Source organism: Mycteria americana, chromosome 3, assembly GCF_035582795.1.
Source record: "Mycteria americana isolate JAX WOST 10 ecotype Jacksonville Zoo and Gardens chromosome 3, USCA_MyAme_1.0, whole genome shotgun sequence".
Lineage (NCBI taxonomy): Eukaryota > Metazoa > Chordata > Aves > Ciconiiformes > Ciconiidae > Mycteria > Mycteria americana.
The window spans coordinates 46,797,659-46,820,769 of NC_134367.1; the positions used below are offsets into that span (position 1 = coordinate 46,797,659).

A 23,111-nucleotide genomic window follows, 5' to 3' on the forward strand; every position below is an offset into this window, starting at 1 on the left:
GAATCAGAGCTGGGAAAACTATCCTCACCTCCCCAGTAGAGAAATGACTTAAGATACTTCTCTTTACTATTAAGAAGTGCCTGGTATTTTAGCTCTGAGATTTAAGTCACATAGGTAATTTAGGTGTGAAAGTCAAGTCTGCAAAGGCTCTTGAGCAGCAAGAAAACTTTTAATCACTCCAGCCAGAATTCTTCATTAATAGTGTGAAATCCCTACTTTCACAACATTAGCCTTCTTAGCAGATTATGTGGTATATGTGAGAAGACTGATGTTTACCTAAAGAACAGTTCCTGTTTTAAGAACTCCACACAGTGGTCAAGTTGCATTGATTTATTTCTACTCCCCAAGTCCACATTACAATAGCACACTTTAGACTTCAAGAAACAAAGGCAAATAGCCAAATTCCACTTCATCAATCAAGTGTCTATAAAAGGTATGGATCAAATGGCAACAAAAGTAGCAAAGACCAAAATGTGTATATTTTCTATCTCACCAAAGTGGTTTGGGCTTGTTTACCTAATGTTTTACAAAAATAACCTGAACAGAAATAAATGCTAGTAGCCTAATGGGCTACATACAAGCACACTTCAGTTGTATTTCACTGAATGACCAGCCAATAGCAAAGACAGGTATTTGCAAAAACAGGGTTTTTTTAAGGGGCCAGTTTTTTGAACCAGGACGCATCAAAGAGCAAGGGTTTTCAAGAATTTCCCTCCAATATTTCAGACCAGTGAAATGTGTTGCTTCAGGGAAAAAAAATTGAGAACAACATTACTGCACTCTATTTTATCATTCAGTTTTTATACTTGGGCAAGTCGGCATTATCATTCAAAATGACATTGTACAGAATTTAATTAGAAACAAAGTTATCTAAAAACATCAAGAAATTCAATTTAGGCCAATTCCTGACTTCAGTGGGATATCTGCCTGAGTAAGGAACACAGGATATGGCCTTCTGTTTGAAGGAATCTCATTTTCTCCAGCACATAGTTAACCAAGGAATCCCATTTTAGTTATTCTAAAGAGTTGCTCCTAACATCACAATTAAAATTAGCCAGTATGAAGCTCACTGAAAGCTTGATGCTCTTAAATAAACCCTCTAATGAACCACACAAATTCACACTAACAGTGAAGGCAGACTAACAGTGTATATCTTTTGTACAAAAAAAAAAATCCACCATAAAAAATAGCAATCATATCCAGATTTGTACTTGATTGTGAAAGATTCCGATTGTACTATACAGTACGTTTACTTGAAAAAAAAATTATAGTATGTTGGGTTTTTTTAATTCCTAACACTTGAAATGTTTAAGAAAACTGCAGAATCACTATACATATTGCACTTCTCTGGTAAGCTGGGCTACTACGCTTCATGGCAAAAATATCCAAGTACATCTACTGAGTAAAACAGCATTTTTCTAATCCACAGAAGGAACTGAATTTCTTTCCCGCAGCTTTCATTAAAATTGTAACAATATTCTTTGCAGGGTCTTCTAGGCTTTGTTTCTGAAGGATTGCTGTGTTACTTGTTACAGAATCCGTATTTATTATTAAAAAAATCAACAAAACTCAAGGTAATGAATAGATTTAACATACAGTGCACTATCTTCCTTCAGTCACAAACAAAATGAAGACAACACAGGTCATTAATACAGTTACACTTAGGCTTCAGGTTACTGTCGCTTTAAAAATAGTTCACTTCAATGGCAAGTTACAATTTTCTCAAAGCAAATAAAACCAATAATTTATTTGTTTTGAGTGGATAGTGTTAACCTTTTGCAGCTTGGTTTAACGTTTGATTCCTTACACTGAAAATCTTACTACATTTGCTCCAGCGTCAGAGAAAATGATGCAGTTTTAGAGAAAAAGCTTTCAAAATGCTTGACACAAACAAGCTATTTATTCTTCAAGTTCTTTGTCAAAGATGTTACTAAAACCTTCTGTCCATTTCATGAACACAGGAAAGATCCCAGGATGTCTTGAGTCAAAGTGGTCCATAAAGAAATTCTTTGGAATGTCTTAAGATTGGCTATAACTAGAGTTCTGGCTACCATTTGGACCCTGTTCTCCTTCACTGTTTGGAAGAAAAACAAACAAAAAAACCACGTGTCTTCAAACAGAAGCATCATATTATGTTTTTGTCTTTTTTTTTTTTAATTAAAAAATACGGTATTCTGAAAGTAGTAAAAACCTTTTGAAGGAAAATACTTCAACATATACACAAATAGGTTAAGATATGCTGCTCAGTTTCATAAAAAATGCAAAGGTTACTCTCAGCATGCATAAATAACTTCAGTGTATTCATTTGAATAGTAATTTCAATATATCCCCATGCAGCTGCCTGCTGAATCTACTTCTGAAGTCAACATTTCAAAGTTCACATTACATAAGCATGTGCACAGGAATTTGCATGTGCAGATTCCCAACAGTGATATTTAATCACAGTAATTAAATACGACATCAAGCAGGCCCAGTTCCAACAAATCTGGCCCAGCCACAGAGCCCCACACCACAGTTCCTTACATTTGCTAAGCTTATTGATCACATTCTAATCACATTAACGCTCTCCATAAAACAATGAATGTTCTGTTTCTCACGCGCTCCTGAACAATCAGTCTGGCTATTTGTAATAGAAAGGTCTGCACTGTAAAAACATATGCTATACCTCAAATTAAATGTTTACTCATTCTTAAGATAACCTCCAGTTTTTCCGTACGAAAGGTATATTAAGGAAGTACAGTACCTATTTGGAGGTGGTTTTGGTTTAGGCATTTTACTAAGAATAGTAGCCATCTCTTTCCTCTCATCAAAGTTCTTCCACTGTTCATACAGCTTCAGAATAACCCTGATTATTTCTAAAATCTGATTAGAAAGAAGAGAGATCCTAAGGTCAGACACAATAGCAGTTTCATCTTTGTCATAGTCAGTTTAAGTGTGTAATTAATTAAACATGCCCCGAACTGAAATTAAGCAGCACAATTTTCATATTATAAACAGAGCTGTCTCACATTTAATCTGGTCTGGCAATCAACCATTTCTATAATTAGTTTTTTGATTTAATTGTGAATGGAAGCCCGAACAAAATACTTTCCCTCCCATTCAACTGTATATACCACTTCTCTTCCCCGGAAGCTAAATAGCTTTTTATTTATTTATTTGCAACTACTGCCACAGCTTATAACTATGCTACTGGGAAAATACAGACACCTGGCAGCATGATTGCAGCTAGATGATCATGGATTACCAATACAGTAACTGATGATTATCAATGTTCTATACACATCAGAGGCACAGTATAAGAAAAAAAAAGCCCAAACCCAGAAAAAATTGGTCTGAATTCTTTCCTTCCAAGAAATAAAGAGCCAAGGAGTGTCTAAATTCTTCTTATTATATTCTTATATACGTATAATAAGAATTGTTGAACTTTCATATTCCAGTTCTGGAAGCATAAGCATTCTCTACCAGTTTGGACATTTTCTATCTACTGCACCTCAACTACCTAAATTTCCTATTAAACTTCTAGTACAATATTCAATATAAAAGGTGGATAATGTTTGGTTCGTAATTTGTTTCATCATTCTCTAAATTAATAAACAGACTTCTTTCTTATTTTTATACACGGGCTTTGATTAAGTGCTAGAACAATATATATCCTTGAAACAAAAGTCATAGTTGGCTAAGAGGTCTGCAGTGTTAATGTAAAAACAAATCAAGCTTAGATTGTATCACTGGCATGAGAACCAAGACATGTAAACATTCAAGCATGTTCAGTATCAAGCTTATGGTAACCTTATCTGTCAAATACAGGTTGGTTCTCCTCTGCTGCCAATTTATTATCACCCTGCTTTTACATGCATGACAGCATAATTCACAGAGCTCTTGGTGCAGCATAGCATCCACACTGTGCTTAAATTTGAAGACAAATCCTGGAATACAAATACAATGCCAGGATATCATCAGTGGGATAAAGGGCAATACCGAGGGCACAGAGGACAATGGTATGTCTCATCTGTAATATGCTATTTAATTCCAGACACTCAGTTTCAAAAAACATAGACTGAAAAAATGTGTGCAGAGTGAAACAGTGTGATAAGGAGTATGAGCACTAGTTTGGCTTGCTTGCTGGAGCTAAACAAAGGTTAAAGAAGTCAACCTAAAAAGTAAAAGGAACTAGTGAAGATGAAGAACATTATTGGTATGAGAACAACTGCACCTTGGAACCTGATAAATTTATGAAGGGGATTATTTGACATGGAATTTGCAATAGCAGGGAACTCAACTGAATGTTCTTGGCATCCCCCTGTTTAACATTGACTGAAGTCACCGTCCTGGTCATCCCGAAAGCATCAAGAATGTTTTACGCTCTGCTATACTACATACATTTATAGGGAGACAATGAGAACAGTATGTAGGCACGATGCTGAAAGGCAAATCAGAAAAATTACATGAACTAGAATTTAAAAGTCAAACTCCTGCTGGCAACCCTGAATGACGAAAAACACTGGGAATTCTTTTTCTGGCAAAAAATGCAAAGGATATTGGTTTTATATTTCCAGCTGAAAAATGTCAACACCAGCAACACTCTGCCATTATGCAATGGCTCCGTCTTGACTTTCAGAGCAGGGTGATAACTGAATGACCTGACATTGTCTCCCTCCCTGAGAGATCTACCTAATTTCAACAGCACCTAACATATGATCACTGGATGAAGTTCAAATCAGTACCGCAGACGTGTAAGACAGTAGTTTTATAACCATGACTACCATTTCTGGTCAGTCCGTAACAGGTGGCAGGAATTAAAAACAGAGTACCTTTTCCATATCAACAGATAGCTCAGCAAACCATTGCCTTGCATCCTTCTGCTGGACAACACAGGCCACATGTAGGCAAGCTGCAAAGATCAGGTGACACAGATATTGAACAAAGATCCATTCTTGATACAGTTACAAACATTCTATTTTTTATAAACACTATACAGTTCAAGACAGAAAACTTGAGATTAATTATCTGATTTTTCTTCAAGACTTTTTAAGTTGCAAGGCTACACTGTCAGTACTGTATGAAACACAAACTGAGGCACCTTATGAGGGCACTCTAAGGAATGCTTATTGATAGGACAGCGCACAGAACACATCCATTTAAACATGACAAGAGACATTACTTGTGTTACTTACCTAGAGCTATCATGAAAGGAGGGTACAGCAGACAAAGATCAGTTCTATATGTGTCATTCACTATCCTCCTGTGCAAAAAAGAACTTGTAAGTATCGTCCTATTCACCTTTAGACTATATGGCTTCAAAAACTGCTGTCAGTTTATAAATATTTTGTTAGTTTCCCAGATCATAGAAGCAGTGAGGCTGCAGGGCAAACCAGCAAGGGAAGAGATCTCTTCCCTTGTAAAAATCTCTTAAAAGCCTTTCACTTTTTCCTTTGTAGTCACAGCAAAAGTTTATTTGGAAGCACTGTTATAGTACCATAAATGTCTTTCTGCAGAGGGTGTTGATGTATACCATAAAATAATTATCCCCGTTTCACAAATAAGTAAGGGCAAGCATAAAAGTAGTATTTTTACTGTCTTTCTGTATTTGAGAAACAGTTCAAGAATAAAAGTTCTGCTAACACAGCTAAAAACCCCTGTGTACTGCTTCTACCTCCTACGACAAGATACAACAGAAAGCTGACGTTGATAGAAAAAGATTACCTCTACTCATAATCACCATTCAGTAGTGTAAAAAACTGCGCTATTAGAGCTAGTCTAAAAATAAAAATCAGACCACTGCAAAGTAAAATCATTACAGGGTTAAAGACAGAATAAGCTAAGTCAGGGACATATACCTGCTCAGGTTAACTAGGGCACCCTTTGTATTCAAATATGGTAAGCCTGCTTTTGCTTAACCACCTTTGAAGCATAACTGTTAAAACACTTGCTTTCTTCCTGAAAGGAGGCACTATTGTTAATCACTGTCTTCATTACCATGCGAGAGGTAGCAGCATGTCTTCTTGGCCCATATCTTGCACATATTGGAGCAAAGGTCTATAAGGATGATATACTATCAAACAGCAGTCCTAGGAAAAATGTCAATGGGATAAAAGTTAGATTACAATGCAGAATGTGTTGTCAGTTCATATTAAAAACATTTGGTTTACAAGTCAATTACTGATTATTTTTTTTAAGTAGCGTTCTGACACCTAACCCTGCCCTAATGAGGGCAGTGCTCTCTCTAGAATACCATTACATAGCATGGTTGCCAGTCTGTCAATGTCCTTCCCCTAAGAGACAGAGAAAGCCACATCTGCAGCACACTGAAACCTCATTTGCTTACAAACCCGTAATTCCCACTTGGAAATACAAAACACTGCCAGAAAACAGTCTGTCACTAAATACCATACATGGAAAGCACGCCAAAATAATTGACACTGGCTTGGAAAGAAAGAAAGAAAAAAAAAAAAATCCACTGCTCTCAAATCCCCTCTTTTCAGGCCCAGGTTGGTGTAAACAAGAAGGAATAACCCTCTCGCTGAAAGCAGCCAACTATATGGATACTATAGGGAAAAGCCACATTAAGTTACATGTGCTGAACACTGAAGTGAGACAGTTATTATACATACTATATATTGCATAGCGTACTGGAAAAATAAGTTAATCCCCAAAATGTAACTTCCTGTAAATGTAGTTACTTGTGATAAAACTCCTGTGTACAAAACTCAAGAGTTACTGCCATGTATAGCAGAGGTATCAAGGACTAAATCTAAACAGGATATCTAAAAAGGAGTTATAGCAACTGTAGGCATAAACAAAAACTTTGATCCAACCTCCTCTGTGTCCTGTTCCCAAAACATATCCTTTCCCAGTTGCTGCCTAACTCACTAAACTCCTCCCTGGTTTCTCTCTCCTTTTCTATGCACTTGAGCAGAACTACTCTAGTACAGCGAGCTCGGCGCCTAACCCATCCAAGTCCAACCAATATGCAGAAATTAGGCATCACTTTACCAAGCCGCCTAAGAAGCCTGGGCTGCATCCTTTCAGCTGCCCTAGAAAACACAGCAATGGGATAGCAATCCTTACAAAAAGCAGGTACAGCTCCTTTCTTTGAAAGTGCCTGGAAGAAAATGTCACGTTGCGCTCCTTTCATCCAACAGCCTAATAGTTACAGCACCATCTCAGAAAAGGTGAGACCCTGAATTCAGTTTCTTCCTCACAGGATTCAAACCCACATCTCACTTCCTAGAAGATTACTCTAATTATCAGGTTATAGACTAGCCTGAGTGGGATACTCCATACTGAAGCTGGAACGTATGTGTAGCTCCAGATTCTTCCAGGCAAGAAGCAGAGGGCATAGAAAGAATACAACTCTTTATGTTCAACTGGCCATTCATCTGCAGAAATAAGGACACTGACATCCTAGTCTCTGCATCAGGACTCATATACAGTTACCTTTCTTTTAAAAACAGAAGCAGTTCTGGAAACAGAATTGTTTCCAGAACAATGCTTTACCCTTCCCAACAGTGCTCTAACCACTAGGATGCAGAGCCATACACACTCCTCCTGTCCCCACTGCTCCCGCAATCTGCCCTCTTTCTGTTGAGAAGCCCGGCTTCAACACAAGGAGGTGAGAACGCCCTCACTCGGCCTAGATGACAGCACAGTAATTACGACATTCTGCTGAAAATGTAAATGTTAGACCTGCATGGACATCATTCTAAAGTTGGAGTGGGGAAAAAAAAAGGACAGCATAATGCATATTTCATAGCACAAAATTCAAAATATTCTTCATCAGTAAAAAGTAAACTGAGGCAACAGTAAAAAAAAAAAAAAAAAAAAAAAAGAAGGCAAACCACCAAAAAGCCCACCTACCATTAATTCTAAGAGATAGAATTCACATTCTAGTATCTGCAAAGAAGTAAAAATCACAGTTAAACAGCAGCGTGTTTCAGACAGCAGAAAGAATTAACTGGCATCCAGTTTAACATCATGAATGCACAGGAATTCTCAACACATATTTCCAACAGTCCTAAACGCATTTCATCTGAAACTACAAAATGAAACAAAAATCAAACTATTATTAGCCATTGCCTTACCACCATTATAACTCAACTCCAGTCATAATAACAATGCATTTAAACGTTTTGGATCAAGTTTACTATGAAAGACTACTTCACTGGCAGTACTTTGATTTGTTTCAACACCTGGCAGCAGCAAATTGTTCCCACTGTATAAACACTTAACAGCAACAGAGAAGTCCTTTTGTAGAATCAGAGCCTCTTCATCAGGCCACTAACATGCCAAATGGCCTTTTACAGTATTTTCAGATTTAATTTCATATGAAATATTCTGTCCAAGTGTAGCGATTAAATCAGCTCTCGTTTTCCATAGAGATAGTGATGTATTAGTGATATCAAGGAAAAGACTGGACTGCTTTGGCTATAGGAAAGCAGTACTCAAATACATTTCCATTTGCCTTTATCTGTAAAATAGCACTGCAGTTTTATTGCAAGCTCTTAAGATATTTTATATTCTGATACATCATTTGGCTTTCTAGATTGGGTGCAAAGCAAACCAACAAAAAATTAGTATTTGTCACAGTCGATCTAAAAATAATTAGATCTGTTTAACTTTCAGAATACTACAGCACAGGTCAAAACTGGTTTCAAGAAAAGCTACAAAATTTCTCAGCATTGTGACTGAGAATGCCTTGAAAACCACTGGTAAATCCAAATTTTAAATAAAAAATATTTTTCAAAAGCCATTACATTTTACAGGCAAAAATACAACTGCTTTCTGTAAGCCAACTGCTCCTGTGTGCAAGCTTGGAAGCATCCCAGGTGCAAGGGCTATTTACCTTCCCTGGAGCAATGTATTTGCAAACAAGAACATTCAAAAAAAGCTAAATCTCTTTTATCATCATGCTATATAAAAATTACTATTTCAGTCACCCAGTCACGTCACTTCTCTTTATAGCATTCCTGACAACAATTTAAGGAAAGGAGGTTATATAAGATTTATTACTTTTTTTAAAGTAACTTTCCCAATAATCTATCCAAACCTAATTATGAGCAACCTGACATATGAGTATGAAAATATTTCTTTCTTAGAATTTAAAAGACAGGACTTCCTGCTAACAATTATTTGTCTTTTAATTTATTTGATCAAGTTGTATTTCGAACAGCATACTTACATGGTTCATCCTATAAGGAAACTCCTTCGGAAAGGCATATGAAAACCTAGTTTTCACTACAGTAAAGAGAAATCAGTATGTTAAAAATTATGTAGTTAATACTTTTACTTCTTTCCCTTTCTCTTAATTCATCTGTATACAGCCTTTCAAATCCATTTGGCAGCATAACTGCTTGCAGTACAAAAGGTTTGTATTTGAAACAGAAAAGTTAAGTTATAAGATTTAAGATCCTGAAAGGGAAAGAGAAATACACCTGAAACCCAGATTTGCACAGGTACTCGGCCAGACACTTGTCTGCTGCTTTGGGCACTATTAAATCTTCTGGTTAACCACCAACTAGCTTATGGGCACCTAACTTTCCACAAGTTATCATTCACAGAGCTATCTACCTACTGATGTCACTCCAAAACTGGTGATCTCTTCAGGATCTCAGTTCCAACACTAAATCCAAATGGAATTTTCATGTGGGGTTTTTTACATAGGCTTGATCCTTCAACATGCAAGATTTTAAACCACGTAATGAAGTCTTAGAAAAGCAAGACTGAGGGCAGGGTAAGGGAGCTCAGCCAAGAGATCTCGTATGTCCACGATGTAAAGATTTTGGATATGCAAAAACCAGCCTCAAATTCAAAGCAAGTCAATTCACCGCACCGCAGATCAATGTCCTAGGCACTGGATTATCAGGCATTTCAAGGGTGTTTCTCTCCTTGAGAGAGGCACCTAAGCATTTGCTTAGGCATATGATATGATTCAAGACACTTCCTCCAAGAGAATGTTCAAATATATCCTCAGTTTTCTAGCTTATGATGATCCCGGATTTAGATACCTAATTATCCTCATGCATTTTACAAGGAGAACAGGTACAAATAGTGCACTGTTAAGAATTATGTTAAGTTGCAAAAACAGTGATCCCATATTAGAATGCTGAGCAAAGAAAAACTTAAGTACACTTGAGGATGTGGATTTGAGATTTGTACAAGTGAAACATTTAAAAATCTATTTTTAAGTCCCTGTCCTTCAAGGAAAACATCCTGGAAGTGGACAATATTCCTTATATTAATGAGAGACAGTATATTATGCATTAATACTACTTCCAGAAAATCAGTACGCCATTCACTTTGGTGAAAAGATAGTGTCAGTCCTCTGGACTAAAGAATTCAACATTTAGACCTATGGTGGACTTTGGTAGAAAATTTGCTGTAGGACAATAAGACCAGGCTACTGGTTGGAAATTTTAATTATTTCAAGAAAGAGAAAAATTAATAAAACAGTTTTCTCAAGAAGCATGCAAACTGAAGAGATACATAGTAAAAAAAATAAACAACTTCGAGGGGGAAGATAGGGAAACAAAATATTTTTCCCACAAAGCAAGCTGCAGACATAACCATATGGAGCTGTCCTTTTAGTGAGCTGTGGAAACAGAGCGAAAAGCTTTTGAAGAGGTTGCCAGAACCCAATCTGAGATTATCTTCCTTACAAAGGAAGCATGTGTTACTAATGTCACATTTCTACCTAACTAAAAGCAAACAAACCTTTTCAACCAACCACTATTACGCTAGTCATCCCTTTTTTTAGCTTTCTTTTACTTGTCTTGCCTCATCTTTTTTCACATTTTGTATGAAGATTTCAAAAAAATTTGCTGCGTGCTACTGAAGCAACTCTCGTAAAGGAAGACCAGGTAGAATAAAAGACATAAATGCTAAGAGAAAGCCTGTTGCTTTTTGTCCCCACTTCCATGAAATGCAGAGTACTTATCAGGGCAGGCAGGGCTTCTAGGTCTGACAGAAGAACTGTGGGGGAAATCTTCTGTGGGATTCTGAGACTTGGGATTTTCAGAAACAGCACAGCTCAGGACTAGAAGGCCAAGTAAAATCAGCAACTGCATATTTACCAAAATCCATCTAACTTTCTCACTGATGCATCAAAACTGCCACATAGATCTGTGCTTTGAGATGCTACTGACATAAAAATAGCAACTCTTATCGCTAAATCCAGTACTGGTTTTGGTCATGCTGGCACTGAAGATGCGTTTCAGTTCCTGGTGGTGGAACTGTCATACAGCCAGCCCCATGGACTGATATACTTACTGCATGTGGAGGCTACAGATGCAGCCAGTCACCTGTCCCCTCAATGGCTAAGAGGGATTTTGAAAGCACTGACCTACATTTTGAAGAGCACAGCCAGGAACTGCCTATTGAGAGCAGCTGGACCTTCTGGGTCAAATTATAGCATTCAGTTAAGGAAGCCCTCACTTTAAGACCTTGATGCATGAGATGCAAGTCACAGGAACTGGGAAATATAGGCAAGTGGGAAAGATAGAGAATTAAGTAACTACAGTGTGATTTTATTGCATTTATTTGTGAACAATATATAGGTTATAAAATGTATTTTTAGAAATAATTATCATGTGCAAAGACTAATTTTATGATAGGGGAAAAAAGGATTAAAAAAAATTAGGAGGTATACAGCCTACCAAAAATTCTGAAAACAAGTACTTCCATGGAGCCATACCTTCTATAAAACAGACAAATAAAGCCCTAAGTTTCCAATTCTGTCTTTGAGTAGTTCAGAATTCAATTTACTACTCAAGACTGTTTATAAACCTCAATAGTTTAATTTTATTACTTTGGTTTTATTTATGCTTGGCATAAGTTCCAACCAGAATCAACCAAAACTAATACAGAAAGGACCCTTCTGTTTCCATATTTAGAAACAGAGGTTATTTATTCTAAATGGCTTAAACTGGCTCCTAGCAGTCAACATGCGAGCCCCCCCCCCCCCGACTTGATAAAAAGCTACCTTTTAAAAACAAGCAAACAAAAAAACCCACAAAGAAAATGTCTGATCTCCCTACAGAGATACCTAACTACAGTATAATGAAAAACACCGATACTTACATACAGAAGTAGCAGCAGAAATCAACCTTGTATTTGAAACAACACCAAATTCCTGAAGAAAAAGAATGGTAAATGAGGTGAACCACCTGAAATACCATATACTCACACTGTTACCAAATTAAAATTAATGGCTTCTTACTAAACTGTGCTTCTTTATGCAGTATTTCTTTTTTTCCCCCCACCCCTTTTTCTTTCCTTTTTTTTTTTTTCTTAAGGTGAACAGGGTAAACTCTTTACCTAAGAGTTTTTTCATTGATTAGTTACTTTGTTGTTTGAATTGTGAGGAATAGTAAACGTTTATGAAAGGTACTAAAGCCACAAAAGCTCAGTTGGCTAACACTCTACATATAAAATAGACAAGAGGGCTTCAAGAAGGTATGTTGTTTTTCCTTAACCCACTTGGAGAGAAAACTGCCTTTAGAAATCTGTCTTTAACTACCTTTGTTTATTATGTTTCCATGAAGCCTTAGCTCCTCTGCTGAGACAGTCAGCAAGCTGAAAATTTTCTGTATACCGTGTTCTTTCAGAGAAGTGCATAGCTGAATCATTACTGCTATAGCCGCCCTCTAAAGTTGCAGAAGCTTTAGCGTAGGGAAGGCTGCACAGACTTCTAGTATTTGTTCTAAAATATAAGGTACATCTGTATATATACACTCTATGTCTGTATTTTCTTAAAGGCTTAATTAACAGACTGATAAAAGAATACTCTCTCCAATACTCTGCGTCTTTCTCCTTTCCTTCATCTCTTCCAAACACTGAAAAGTATCACACTATTTGTACAGACAACAGCATCACCTGTAGACACTGGTTTAGTAGGACTGCTTCTACCATCCACTAGGTATTTGAGTTCCTCCTGTAAAATTCATTAGTGCTGACATATCACAAATTGGCCAATTCGATTTTTTTCCATTACGCAGACACTTCTCAAACAGCTGAAAAACTTCTTGCATTACAGAGGACTAAGAGCAGTGCCCAGCTGATGCTAACTCCTGGCAACATTCAAAGTGGACTTCTAATGGTGGAGGCACGGAGCCTTCTCACCACTATCCCTAACGGGTCAGTTCCTTATAATAATTTCTCAAAGGCAGCGTATTAGCTACAACATACTTTTAATTCAAGTAATGAAAGTGTGGTAAACTCTGAGGATCCCTCACTATATGAAAGGGAAAAGGATGATTATGAAAAAAATTCAAATTACATTTTAAAGTTTGAGTAAACATAAATAAGGAAAAACACACCAGAAAGGAGACACTGCACAATTCAAGATATAGTGTATGTAAATATATAAACACTGTATCACAGTGAAACAGCCATTTAAAATACTGTTTCCAATTTTCAGAGGCCCTTCAGGATTAGCAATTCAGACAAAATTGTGAAAGATCAAATACTAAATAACATGTTTGAAGGCCTTCTCCATCTCCTTTTCTTAAATGCTATAGAAATCTATACAAAAAAGAGAAGGTTTCAACCCCCAAAGCATGAAGAATGACAAAAAAATTTAAAAGTCCTAAACGTTTTCTCTCTCTCATACATCACATAATTTTACATTAAAAAATTGTAATACTTCATACCTCTACTTTGGATGCCAAAAACACACACGTAGGAGCCATTAATACTGGATCTATACTTTTTAGGGAATATCTGAAATGTTATAACAAAATTATAATATGTTGTTTCATACACGTAGAACGATTTATCTATTAAGAGCACCACACTTCCTTTTGAAAAAGCAAAGCTTAAGTTAACTTTATTAGCATAAAAGCTTTACACCATCCAGAAAACAAAAGTGGCACTGTTTTTAATACAGAACCGCATTTTAAAAGGGCTACCAAAATGTGCCTAGCAAATGTTTTATTCTTGTACCATCATAGTAAACAGTCCTACCTGGCATAGAATCTCTTGAAGTAGACTGTAGCAGTGGCAATAACTTGTTGTCTTAATTTAAGATGTTCACCTAAAGCCTGGATAACTTAAAAAAAAAATGAACAAAAGCTTGAGTTGAGTTTTTACAACAATTTGACACCAAATAGCAAAGGATCTCAAAACATGACTAGTGCTGGGGATTCTAAGGAGCAGCAGCACAGTCTTCTCCCTCAGTTCAGATACGTTGTTCTGGTGAGACAACGTGTTGCTGTAAACCTACAGACCTGCGGGTGAAGAAGCAGCACTGCATCCTGAAGCTTGTGGACACCTTCAAAAAGGGAAAGGTAACTTGACTTCATTGCGTACAAAGTGAGTATGACCTTTAAGAAGATGACAACACAAATCTCAGAAGGGTAAAGCTTGGGTATTCCATTTTAGAGCAAAACAAATTCAAACACTTAAAATATAAGTCTACGGCTTTTCAGTGCCATGCAAAATGGATGGGTTTTTTTCAAACAACTAAAGCTGCCAACACAAACATGGTCATTAAATTTGGCAGAGGCAGCAGGTGTTAAAAAAAATGACATATTTAGTCTAGGGAGAGGGGGTGGGAGACCAGAGGATGCAGTCAGCTGCTCCATCGCGGTGGTCCTCTGCCAGTTGGCCAAGAAACAACCCTGGTGTCATCTGTGCAGGTAGCTCTTGTTTGGCCTCCCAGGCAAAGGAAAGGTGCCAAGCAAATTAGAGGCATCAAGCTGGGATTAAGAGCAGGGGTTGGATATAGAGAATGGCACAGAGAAACATAAGGTTGTTACTTGTTATTTTTCCCATACTTCTTCACGGACATTATTGCGAGCAAGGCTTGGCTGTGTTAAGACTCCCTCTTCTTTCTTTCCTCCCTCACCAGAAACGTCCAAAACAGTAATTTAAAATACACTTAAGTATGTATTTAAAATATGGACAGCAAGATCAAGACAGCGATCACTGATGGGAAAAGCAAACAATTCTGTTAAAAGTCATTGCTAAATTCTTAGTCTCTACTTAAGCACGCAAATCCAGATTTTTTTCCCCTATGCTCTTATCCCGTATCCCTGGGGAACAGTCAGGGTACACCCTACTCTCACTTTTAATGAACAGCACGGCATTTTAAAACACACAAATATCAAGGGCACTGCTGGCTAGAAAAGGGCTGAACGTAGGAGAAAAGGAGAAAACTACCCTGAACAACGCTGATGGCTGGCAACATTTTTTTTCTCTACAGGAAAAGGTAACTAATTCGTCACCCACTATGACTACCCAAAGCAACATTAAGTCCCTGTCCGTGTCATATCACTCTTTTCCTAAAGAGAAGAATGCCAAATTGAGATTAGCTTGCCAGTGACAGTAGGACGAGCCATACTGCCAGAAAGGAGGTTATGCCTGGTATGCAATGTCTGTACAAATATTAAAATATTTATCAGCATATCTTGAGAGGTTTGAGAGGATTTTTCCCTTTTGATTTGACCATGGGGCTACAAAGCTGTCCTACTACTAGGGCATCAGAAAAATTCAAATATTGAGCTAAACAGAATTCTCCAAATATGTTTCTCACTCCCATGGGATTTTCAGGAATGGTTAGGCCATCTGCTGTCAGAGAAAAATCAAGTGTGGTTTAGGGAAAAAAAATGGGCGAGAACCTAGAGAGACTTAATGAAATGGAAGCTTGTATATGCTGGGAAAAAGTCCAATACTTGTAATTAATTTTTAAGATATTTTAAAAGAAACTATTGGATTATTTATTCCCTTACATTTACAAAATAAGTGGTTTCAGTGGGTTTTTTTAAATAAAAATTGTTTTAAATCTGAATATCTTGAGTAGCTTGTAACACAAACATTACAGCTTCTGCCCTAAACCAGAAAGGGAAATCAATTAATGTGCTTTTCAACCAAAAACTCTATTAAGACTTGGTGAGCTAAAGGGAGAAATCAACATTAATTTCCTTTTTCAAACTATTTTAGAAGATGATAGTTTTCCTTCTCTGCAGTATTAACATTCTGAGTAGTTGCACATGGCCATACAATCAGTTGGTGATCTATTGCACTTGTTTTCCAATGAGGAAGCAGCAGGAAACTGCCTCTCTCCAGGCGATTTTTCGGTTGCCTTAGGGAACAACCATCTCCTGGGCAGACGCATGCTGAATGTGACAAGCTGTGGCCGAGACTCATACCCCTACCCAGGTAATGCAGGAGGTGGGAGAGAAGAGAGGGAGGCTCTATAAACCCAAAGCAGGGTCCCTATTCAGAGGCAGGTGATGATACAACACATATCAAGCGTTTGAACATGGCAAGCTCTGCCTGAGTTCCGACCAGTACAGAGCAGCCCCTGACTGTCCTCCCCATGGAGGTGCCTCTCCTTGCTACAGAAGGGGTGAAAGCCCAGCACCACTCTCTCCTCCAGCGTAAACTGTGTTCGTACACGCACAAGGGAGATGCTGGCAGAGCTGTTCTCCAGCTGCCGCAAGTCACACACTGTACCTTCAGGGGAGGCAAGGAAGGCCAAGGAAAAGGAGCCTGAGAACCACAAACTGAAACCACCTTGTGTACTTTGTAAACCTTTGTTTACTCAAGAAAAATACTGAAGTGAAACATTTAGAAGAGCATATTTCATAATTCAAATTAATACTCGTGAAAATTAGCATAGAAATACAGTTTCAGAAATATCAGTACCCTGTTTTCTCTTTTTGCATTACGAAGCTATGGCACTTGGTTTTAACCTCAAGGGATTTCAGGAATTGATCAAATAGGTAAATCATTGCTAGCTTGATTTCCTTGTGCCGTATAAGCGATAACATAGACGTATCCATAGCAATCAGATTTGCAGCATACGCAATTATTATAAAAATAGCTAAGCTAAGAGAGAAGCTGGGATAAGTATCTTCCACAGATATCATTCCAGCACTGACATAAGATCTTCCAGGGGTCTTGGGAAAGTCACCTAACTGTCTCAAGTCTGGCCAGATAGCTGAAAAAATAAGCATTCTGTACTTTAAAGGGCTGCTGTGAAAAAATATTTAAAGAGCTGTCTGCAAACAAATTACTATTTAGCAATATCCTTTGCTTAGGCAGATTTTTTTTAAACGCTGAACAATTGCACAGAAAAGAGTTTAAGTGCCTGCGTAACCTGATATGCTCCAGTGTGGCCATTCATATGGTTAAATGCTTTGGAGGATCAAGTAAGTCTTAGATAACTTCACAGATGAGCCCCAAACTCTTTGGGAGAACAGGCTGCCTGCCAAGAGCTCTCAGAAACTTGTAGACGATTTGAGAGCCAGCCGGTGCTGGGGAATCAGTCACAAGGCAAGACACAGGCTGTGGCGCAGGTTTCAAAGAACGTTAACTGAACACAAATAACAAGTTTTCAAGCTTTGCTGTTAATAGGACTGCACAGATCAGCTAAAATACTTACCCCAGCCTAAGAGCCCACCAAAAGCCCAGTCTGAGTATTAATGCTTGACATGGAGCCTTTCATATGCTAGCTTAGCAGTTTCTGTTTGCTTCTCCTTCCTTTTATGTTTTCGGTAAGAACCTCTCGAAAATAATAAAATGTACTATGTTTTGTCCCATCACTGGTTAAAATGTTATATATGCAGCTAATTTGCCTGCAAGTTTTCCTAAAATTGTGTTAATACAACTAACAAATGACAACGTTATTGATATTCCAGGTTTTTTTGGTAAAATTGGTTGTGAAAGTATATGAAATATCACAATGAAAACATTACATTCTCTAAGCAATTCAAACTTGCATTTAGACACGGCAGATACTGTACAGATTTTATGGCAGAAATAAAAATAAAACAGTTTTACCATTAGTAAAAAATATCTGTAGTTTCCAATATTCTTCTTCAGTCAAAAATTTCAAGTCTTTCTGGCGTTCCTTCAATAGATCTTGTTTATCCAAAATCCATTGTAAACTAAAGGAAGGGAAAATTATTTCAGCAACTCTTTGTCAACAGTATATCGAGTGACTCCTGTACAGACTACAGACTGCAGGCCGGGGCTAGAGGGCTAGTGACCTTTAACCAAACCACATACAATTTTCTCAAGCGAACGTTCACCAGGGTTTTCCAAGTTAGATAGCTAAAAAAACCCACTAACGAGCAGGGAGTAAGAGTAGCCTTTACCTGCCGTAAACCAAACTGGCTGTATAGCTCCCGCGCGCTGTCAGTTCCTAGCAAGGTTTACGTTATATTTAGCTCACCGCAGGCACCCATTTAAACCTCGACGCGCTCAGCCTTGGCTGCCCTACCTACCTTGGCTGGGGATAAATATATCACACCCCGGGGACTCCAACTGCCCGCACTCGATCGCTTGAGACCAAGGCCGCGCGGGCACGGACACTGGGACGCGACTCCGCTCCCGGCGAGCCCAAACGCTTTGGAAGTCAGGGCGAGGCGAGGCCGGCCGGCTGGCACGGCGGCGGCAGGAGCCGGAGCGGCGCCGGCTGCTCTCGCACTCCAGCCCGGCTCCCGCCAGGGCTCTGCGGGGAGCAGGCCCCGCCGCCCGCCGCCGCTGGGAGAAGCAGCCCAGCGCCGCGGCGCTCCCCTCGCCCCCGCCGGGCCTCCCGACAGAGCCCTGCCCCGCGCCCCCGGCCCGGCCCCGCCGCCCCGGCCCGGCCCGGCAATGAATGGACAAAGCGCGGCGGCGGCCCGCAGCCCCCTCGCCCCCCACCCCGCGGCCGCGACACCCACTAGTGCGAGCTCTGCCAGAAGTTCCCGGCCATGGGGAGGAGAGGGGAGGAGGCGCCCGGGCCCGCGATGCCCCGGCCCCGCCGCGCCAGCACCGCCACCCCCGCGCCGGCAGCAGGAAGGAGGCGGCCGCCGCCACCGCCCCGCGCCGCCGCCACCGCCGCCGGCCGGCAACACGCGGCACTGGGAACCGTTCCCCTGCGCGCGGGTTCCGCCCGCCCCCGCCAGGCCCCGCCAGGCCCGGCTGGCGGCCGCCATCCGCGGTGCGGTGGCACGGCACTGCTGCTGCGTCCTGACGGCCCTCACACGGCTCGCCAGGCTCCCGGAGCGCAGCCGGGCGCCGTGGCGGTGAGGTGCGAAGGCACCAGGTGCACACAACAAGCGCGTTACTGCCGCGGGTGGCAGGGGCCGCTTGAGGTGCCGCCGCCGTTGCCAGGCGTCCTGCGCGGTGCTCGCTTCGTAGAGATACGGAGCGGCTTGGGCTGGAAGGGGCCTGCAGACACCACCCAGTCCAGCCCCCCTGCCGCGGGCAGGGACATGTCTCACTGGACCGGGATGCTCAAAGCCCCGTCCAGCCTGACCTTGAACACGTCCAGTGATGGGGCATCCACAACTTCTCTGGGAAACCTGTCCCACTGTCTCACCACCCTCATGGTGAAAAATGTCTTCCTTGCGTCCAGTCCAAGCCTGCCCTCTTTCTGTTTAAATCCACTGCTGTCTAAATTCGGTACCAGTCTGCTCCCAACAAGATCCCAATAAGACCACTTACTTGTCTTGCACTGTCTCCACCTCACCTAAATTTCCCTTTACCTTTCCTGTTGCCAAGGTTTCAGGGTTTATCCTGATGGAATTTTCTGGAATTTTTGCTCCATGCTGGAATTTTCCTCATTGTAGAGAGCCTCTGCAGGTAATTTTTTTTTTAAGTTTAACGGGAAGAACCCGGGCCTAAATCCTTTGCAGCTTTCTTTCCATGCGCTTTCCTGTGGTGGCATACGAAACGCTCACAGCTCTCAACTTCTGAGTGGGATCTGAGCTGTACTAATCCGTGTACTGCTGGGAAGGGTGCACGGAGGCAGGAGCCGTGGGTGCCCGTACCTCACTGCCGCGGGGATGCAGCACTCCCGTCAGGGTGAGCATGGAGGGAGGGAGGGAGGAGGGATGGTGCCCTCGTTTCTTCAAGCAGCACTGTCGCTAGGGGAAGTATGCCTGAGTTTTGCAGCGAGATCAGTAAAAAAGGACATATTTAAAAAGTCTGCAGGAGTCTAGCTGAATGCTAGCCGTCACCTCCCAGACGAGCAAGCCTGCCTGGCATTTGGCAGGGCTGGGGGTGTGTGGCCACCAACGAGGGACCCTGAGCAAGGCTGCTAGGACTGACGCTGTTACAGGCCAAGCGCCCACACTCCTATCACAGGCTGGCTAAAACCCCACTCCTCATTTGGGGAAGGGGCTCATTAATATCATTTGACAGCATAGAGCAGTGCCTGACAGCCCTGGGGGGCTGAGATGAGGTCCTGGGCCGTGGGCAGGGTGAGGGGAGGGACAGCCAGGGCTGTAGGTGCCCTCGGGACCATGGCACATGGAGCTGGTGTACGGTGTGCCAGCATGGATGCAGTAAGAGGGACCTCTTTGTTTCATGAGATTTAATATTTCACCCAAGCATGTTTGCATTAAAGCTGCTATCTAAATCATTAGGTTTTGTACTTTATTGCCTCAGCTTCCCAGAACGGTTTCCTAATTTGCTAATTAACCGAGAATGTTAAAAATGTGAAATTCTTGGGATCTTGAAGGCAAGCTCTACCCATGTTCGCTGGTGCTAGAAGTTACATTCATCTCTTCCTATCCCCTGTCCCCCACATGCACCATATATAAAATTAGTAGATTGAGTAAGTCAGTCCCGGGTGCGTTGCCCATTTCCACACCTTCTACTGCAAAATCAACAGTCTGACTTGGTCACCTCTAATGAGGACCCTACTGTGGCAGAACCTAAATCAGAGGGCTATTGCCTTCCCTACCTAGAGACATACGTGTGTGGTCTTATACCCAGATAAGTGTGTGTACTCATCCCTCCTGCAAGCCCAGTTTTCAGGGCTGAATGTGGGCAGAAAGGGGAAGGCTGCCTGGACATAAGACAGACAGAGAGCAGCTGTCAGCAGCTATGGGAAAGCTGCAGCCCTCATGGCCTCCCCATTCCACCGTGAACCCAGGCTGGGGTTCAGACCCAATCCCTGCACCCAGAAGAGTCAGCAGAGTTTCTGTCAGCAATCATGGTGGCAGCAAGAAGCACTTCCACAGGGCAGATCCTTGGCAAGGGGAAGTAACTCCTGGTTTATCCTGCTGGGAAGGTTGTGCTTGGTGCTAATGGTTGGCAAGACCTGTGAGCACATGACTGTTTTTTGCATGGTCTGACAAAACCTATTTGTTCTGAAATTTAAGTATGCCTTGTCCATCTGCACGTGCAAAGAGCAGCCTGCTTGTTCCCTAGCGGTTCTCCTCACAGTGGGCAAACTCTCTCCCTCTCTGTCCACCACTTCAAACATCTCCCCCAGCTTCATCAGCCTGAACTGAGGGCTGTCTGCAGAGCCAGAAGTAAATATCCTGCAAGGCAGCCAACACTACCACCACCAATAAGCAAAGAAACGTCTCCATTCAGCAAAACTTAACATAGGAACTTTCTCCATATTAAATGAGCAAATCATTGAGAATATAATTAATGTAGTTCTGGGTATCTTTTGGGATATTCATCTATTCATATATTCATCTACATATGAATAAATTTGGCATTGTGTTAGGCAAAGATGGGCCTAGAGGTGTGCAGGTGTATATACATATACGTGTTTGTGTAGAGGAACCTGAATGCTGTCTTGATTTTGTCATGACAGAGATGGCCTGTGAATGTCCCTCCCTGTCCCTGCAGCATACAAGGGGTGCTTAGTTTGGGCTTTGCCTTGAAACTGGCAGGGGCTGGGGACTGGAAGCAGTAAACCAAGAATTTCTGGGTGGCAGGAGCAGTGAGAAGCACCCGATGGTTGTCCTTGGTTTGACCAAGCACCCCCAAAAATCATTTCCTACTCAGTCCCACAGGACTCTGCAGTGATCTGTTGCTGATGGTGTAGCTAAGATGCTGGAGATGCATGAGGAACTATGAAGCGGAGAGGCAAGATGCATGGGATAAGATGGAGACAGTGGTGTTTCTAAATGGCTTTGCTGGCGGAATGAGACACCTTTCTTGACATGTCAGAGAGAGTGTAGGTTTCAGACCCTGTTTATAAGTAGGAACATGAGAGTGTGGGGTGAGGTAGGGAAGAAAGAATTTGCATACCCTGGCTGCGTTTCCTTTACTTCTCCCTTCTCAGTGCAAGGAGATATGATGGAGACCACAGGCTGAGTTCTGTGGGATTTCTGTGGAGGCTCTCTGACCTGACACCTTTCTCCAAGAAGCCGTCCAGACCTTGCAGAACTTGCTGAGCATGTGAAAACTCAAAGGAGAAAGTCCTTATTCCACTATTTCAATGTCACAGCTACAAAGAGGGGAACCAGATTGCCAGCACGTGCCTTTGGATCACAGCCACCCACAGCTGCATCACACCCAGCTTAGCACAGCACCCAGGAGCCAGCAGAGAGAGAAGCTGCTGTGCAACAGAGAAGCCTGTCATTGCCTCACTGAACATACTAGAGCAACCAAAATAGCAGCAGACCTCATGCTGCTGCTTATCACATCAAGCAGGCATCTCTCTGTTTCACCATCCTTCTCTGCCTGCTCCCTTGCCTTTTTCTTGCTCTGCTTTGGTACCTGTATTTTGTTACCTTATGTCGGTGATTTGTGTTCCTGCATGCTGCAGTGTGGCAGCAAATAATTAGTAGGGACTGGGCAGGAGACTTACCATAGCTATGATAAATACCATTGCTCCACTGCACACTGGGCACGGGGGACAGCTCTGCTTGCCCTGCACCTGGCACCGCAAGGGCTGCATAACACTGCTGGAACAGGAGCGCCTGGCACTGCAGGGTCTTGCCAGCCCTGCTCCCAGACTGTCTTTTTCTCGGCAGGACAGGCCTCATATTGTATGACCCCATTTCACAGCACAGCAGCAGACCACGCCAGTACCAGAGCTGTGGAGGAGTAAACCCTCCTGGTGCCCTACAAAGGAGCATCCTGCCATGCTGGAGAGCCTTCCTGCGACATGGCACCCAGGGGACTCCCAGTGCTTCAGGGGGTCCGTCCCAGCCCTGCAGCATCCCCTGTGCAAGGGGCAAGGGCTCCTCTCAACTGGGGCGTGCTGGGGATGCCCGTTGCCAGGCCAGGAGTCCCGTGGCTGGTGTGGAGCCATGGGGCCGTGTTACACGGCGCAGGGGGGACGGATGGCCATGTGTGGTTTCCCGTGTTTCTTGGAGGTTGTGGATGCTGCTGCAGCCCAGAGGCCCAGCTGGGAGGTGCTTTTCCAGGCAGGG

The 23,111-nt window shown here is 41.6% G+C and overlaps 1 protein-coding gene across 2 annotated transcripts; it reads right to left on the minus strand.

Annotated features, from left to right (window-relative positions):
- Window positions 1-315: 315 nt before the first annotated feature.
- On the minus strand, window positions 316-18,854 carry CCNC (cyclin C). 2 transcript variants are annotated; one of them, XM_075498450.1, is made up of 12 exons: window positions 18,666-18,854; window positions 17,782-17,888; window positions 13,960-14,044; window positions 13,647-13,716; window positions 12,076-12,127; window positions 9,179-9,234; window positions 7,858-7,893; window positions 5,977-6,068; window positions 5,175-5,242; window positions 4,812-4,891; window positions 2,744-2,862; window positions 316-2,074 (listed from the first exon to the last, which is right to left on the minus strand). In XM_075498450.1, the coding sequence occupies exons 1-12, from the start codon at window positions 18,695-18,697 to the stop codon at window positions 2,020-2,022; spliced, it is 852 nt and encodes a 283-aa protein (XP_075354565.1). In that variant the 5' UTR covers window positions 18,698-18,854; the 3' UTR covers window positions 316-2,019. The 2 variants fall into 2 exon arrangements, with proteins under 2 accessions (XP_075354565.1, XP_075354566.1); XM_075498451.1 differs by lacking the exon at window positions 18,666-18,854 and adding an exon at window positions 18,228-18,525.
- Window positions 18,855-23,111: the final 4,257 nt, after the last annotated feature.

Bases quoted from the DNA above. Each gene is read 5' to 3' on its own strand.
- CCNC (XM_075498450.1), bottom strand. From the start codon at position 18,697: ATGGCCGGGAACTTCTGGCAGAGCTCGCACTA. The intron at 12,128-13,646 runs GTATGAAGTATT...CTTTTTCTTCAG, and splicing joins TTTTGGCATCCAAAGTAGAG to GAATTTGGTGTTGTTTCAAA. The intron at 6,069-7,857 runs GTAGGTGGGCTT...CATTTTTCCTAG, and splicing joins TCTATCTCTTAGAATTAATG to GACTGCTGTTTGATAGTATA.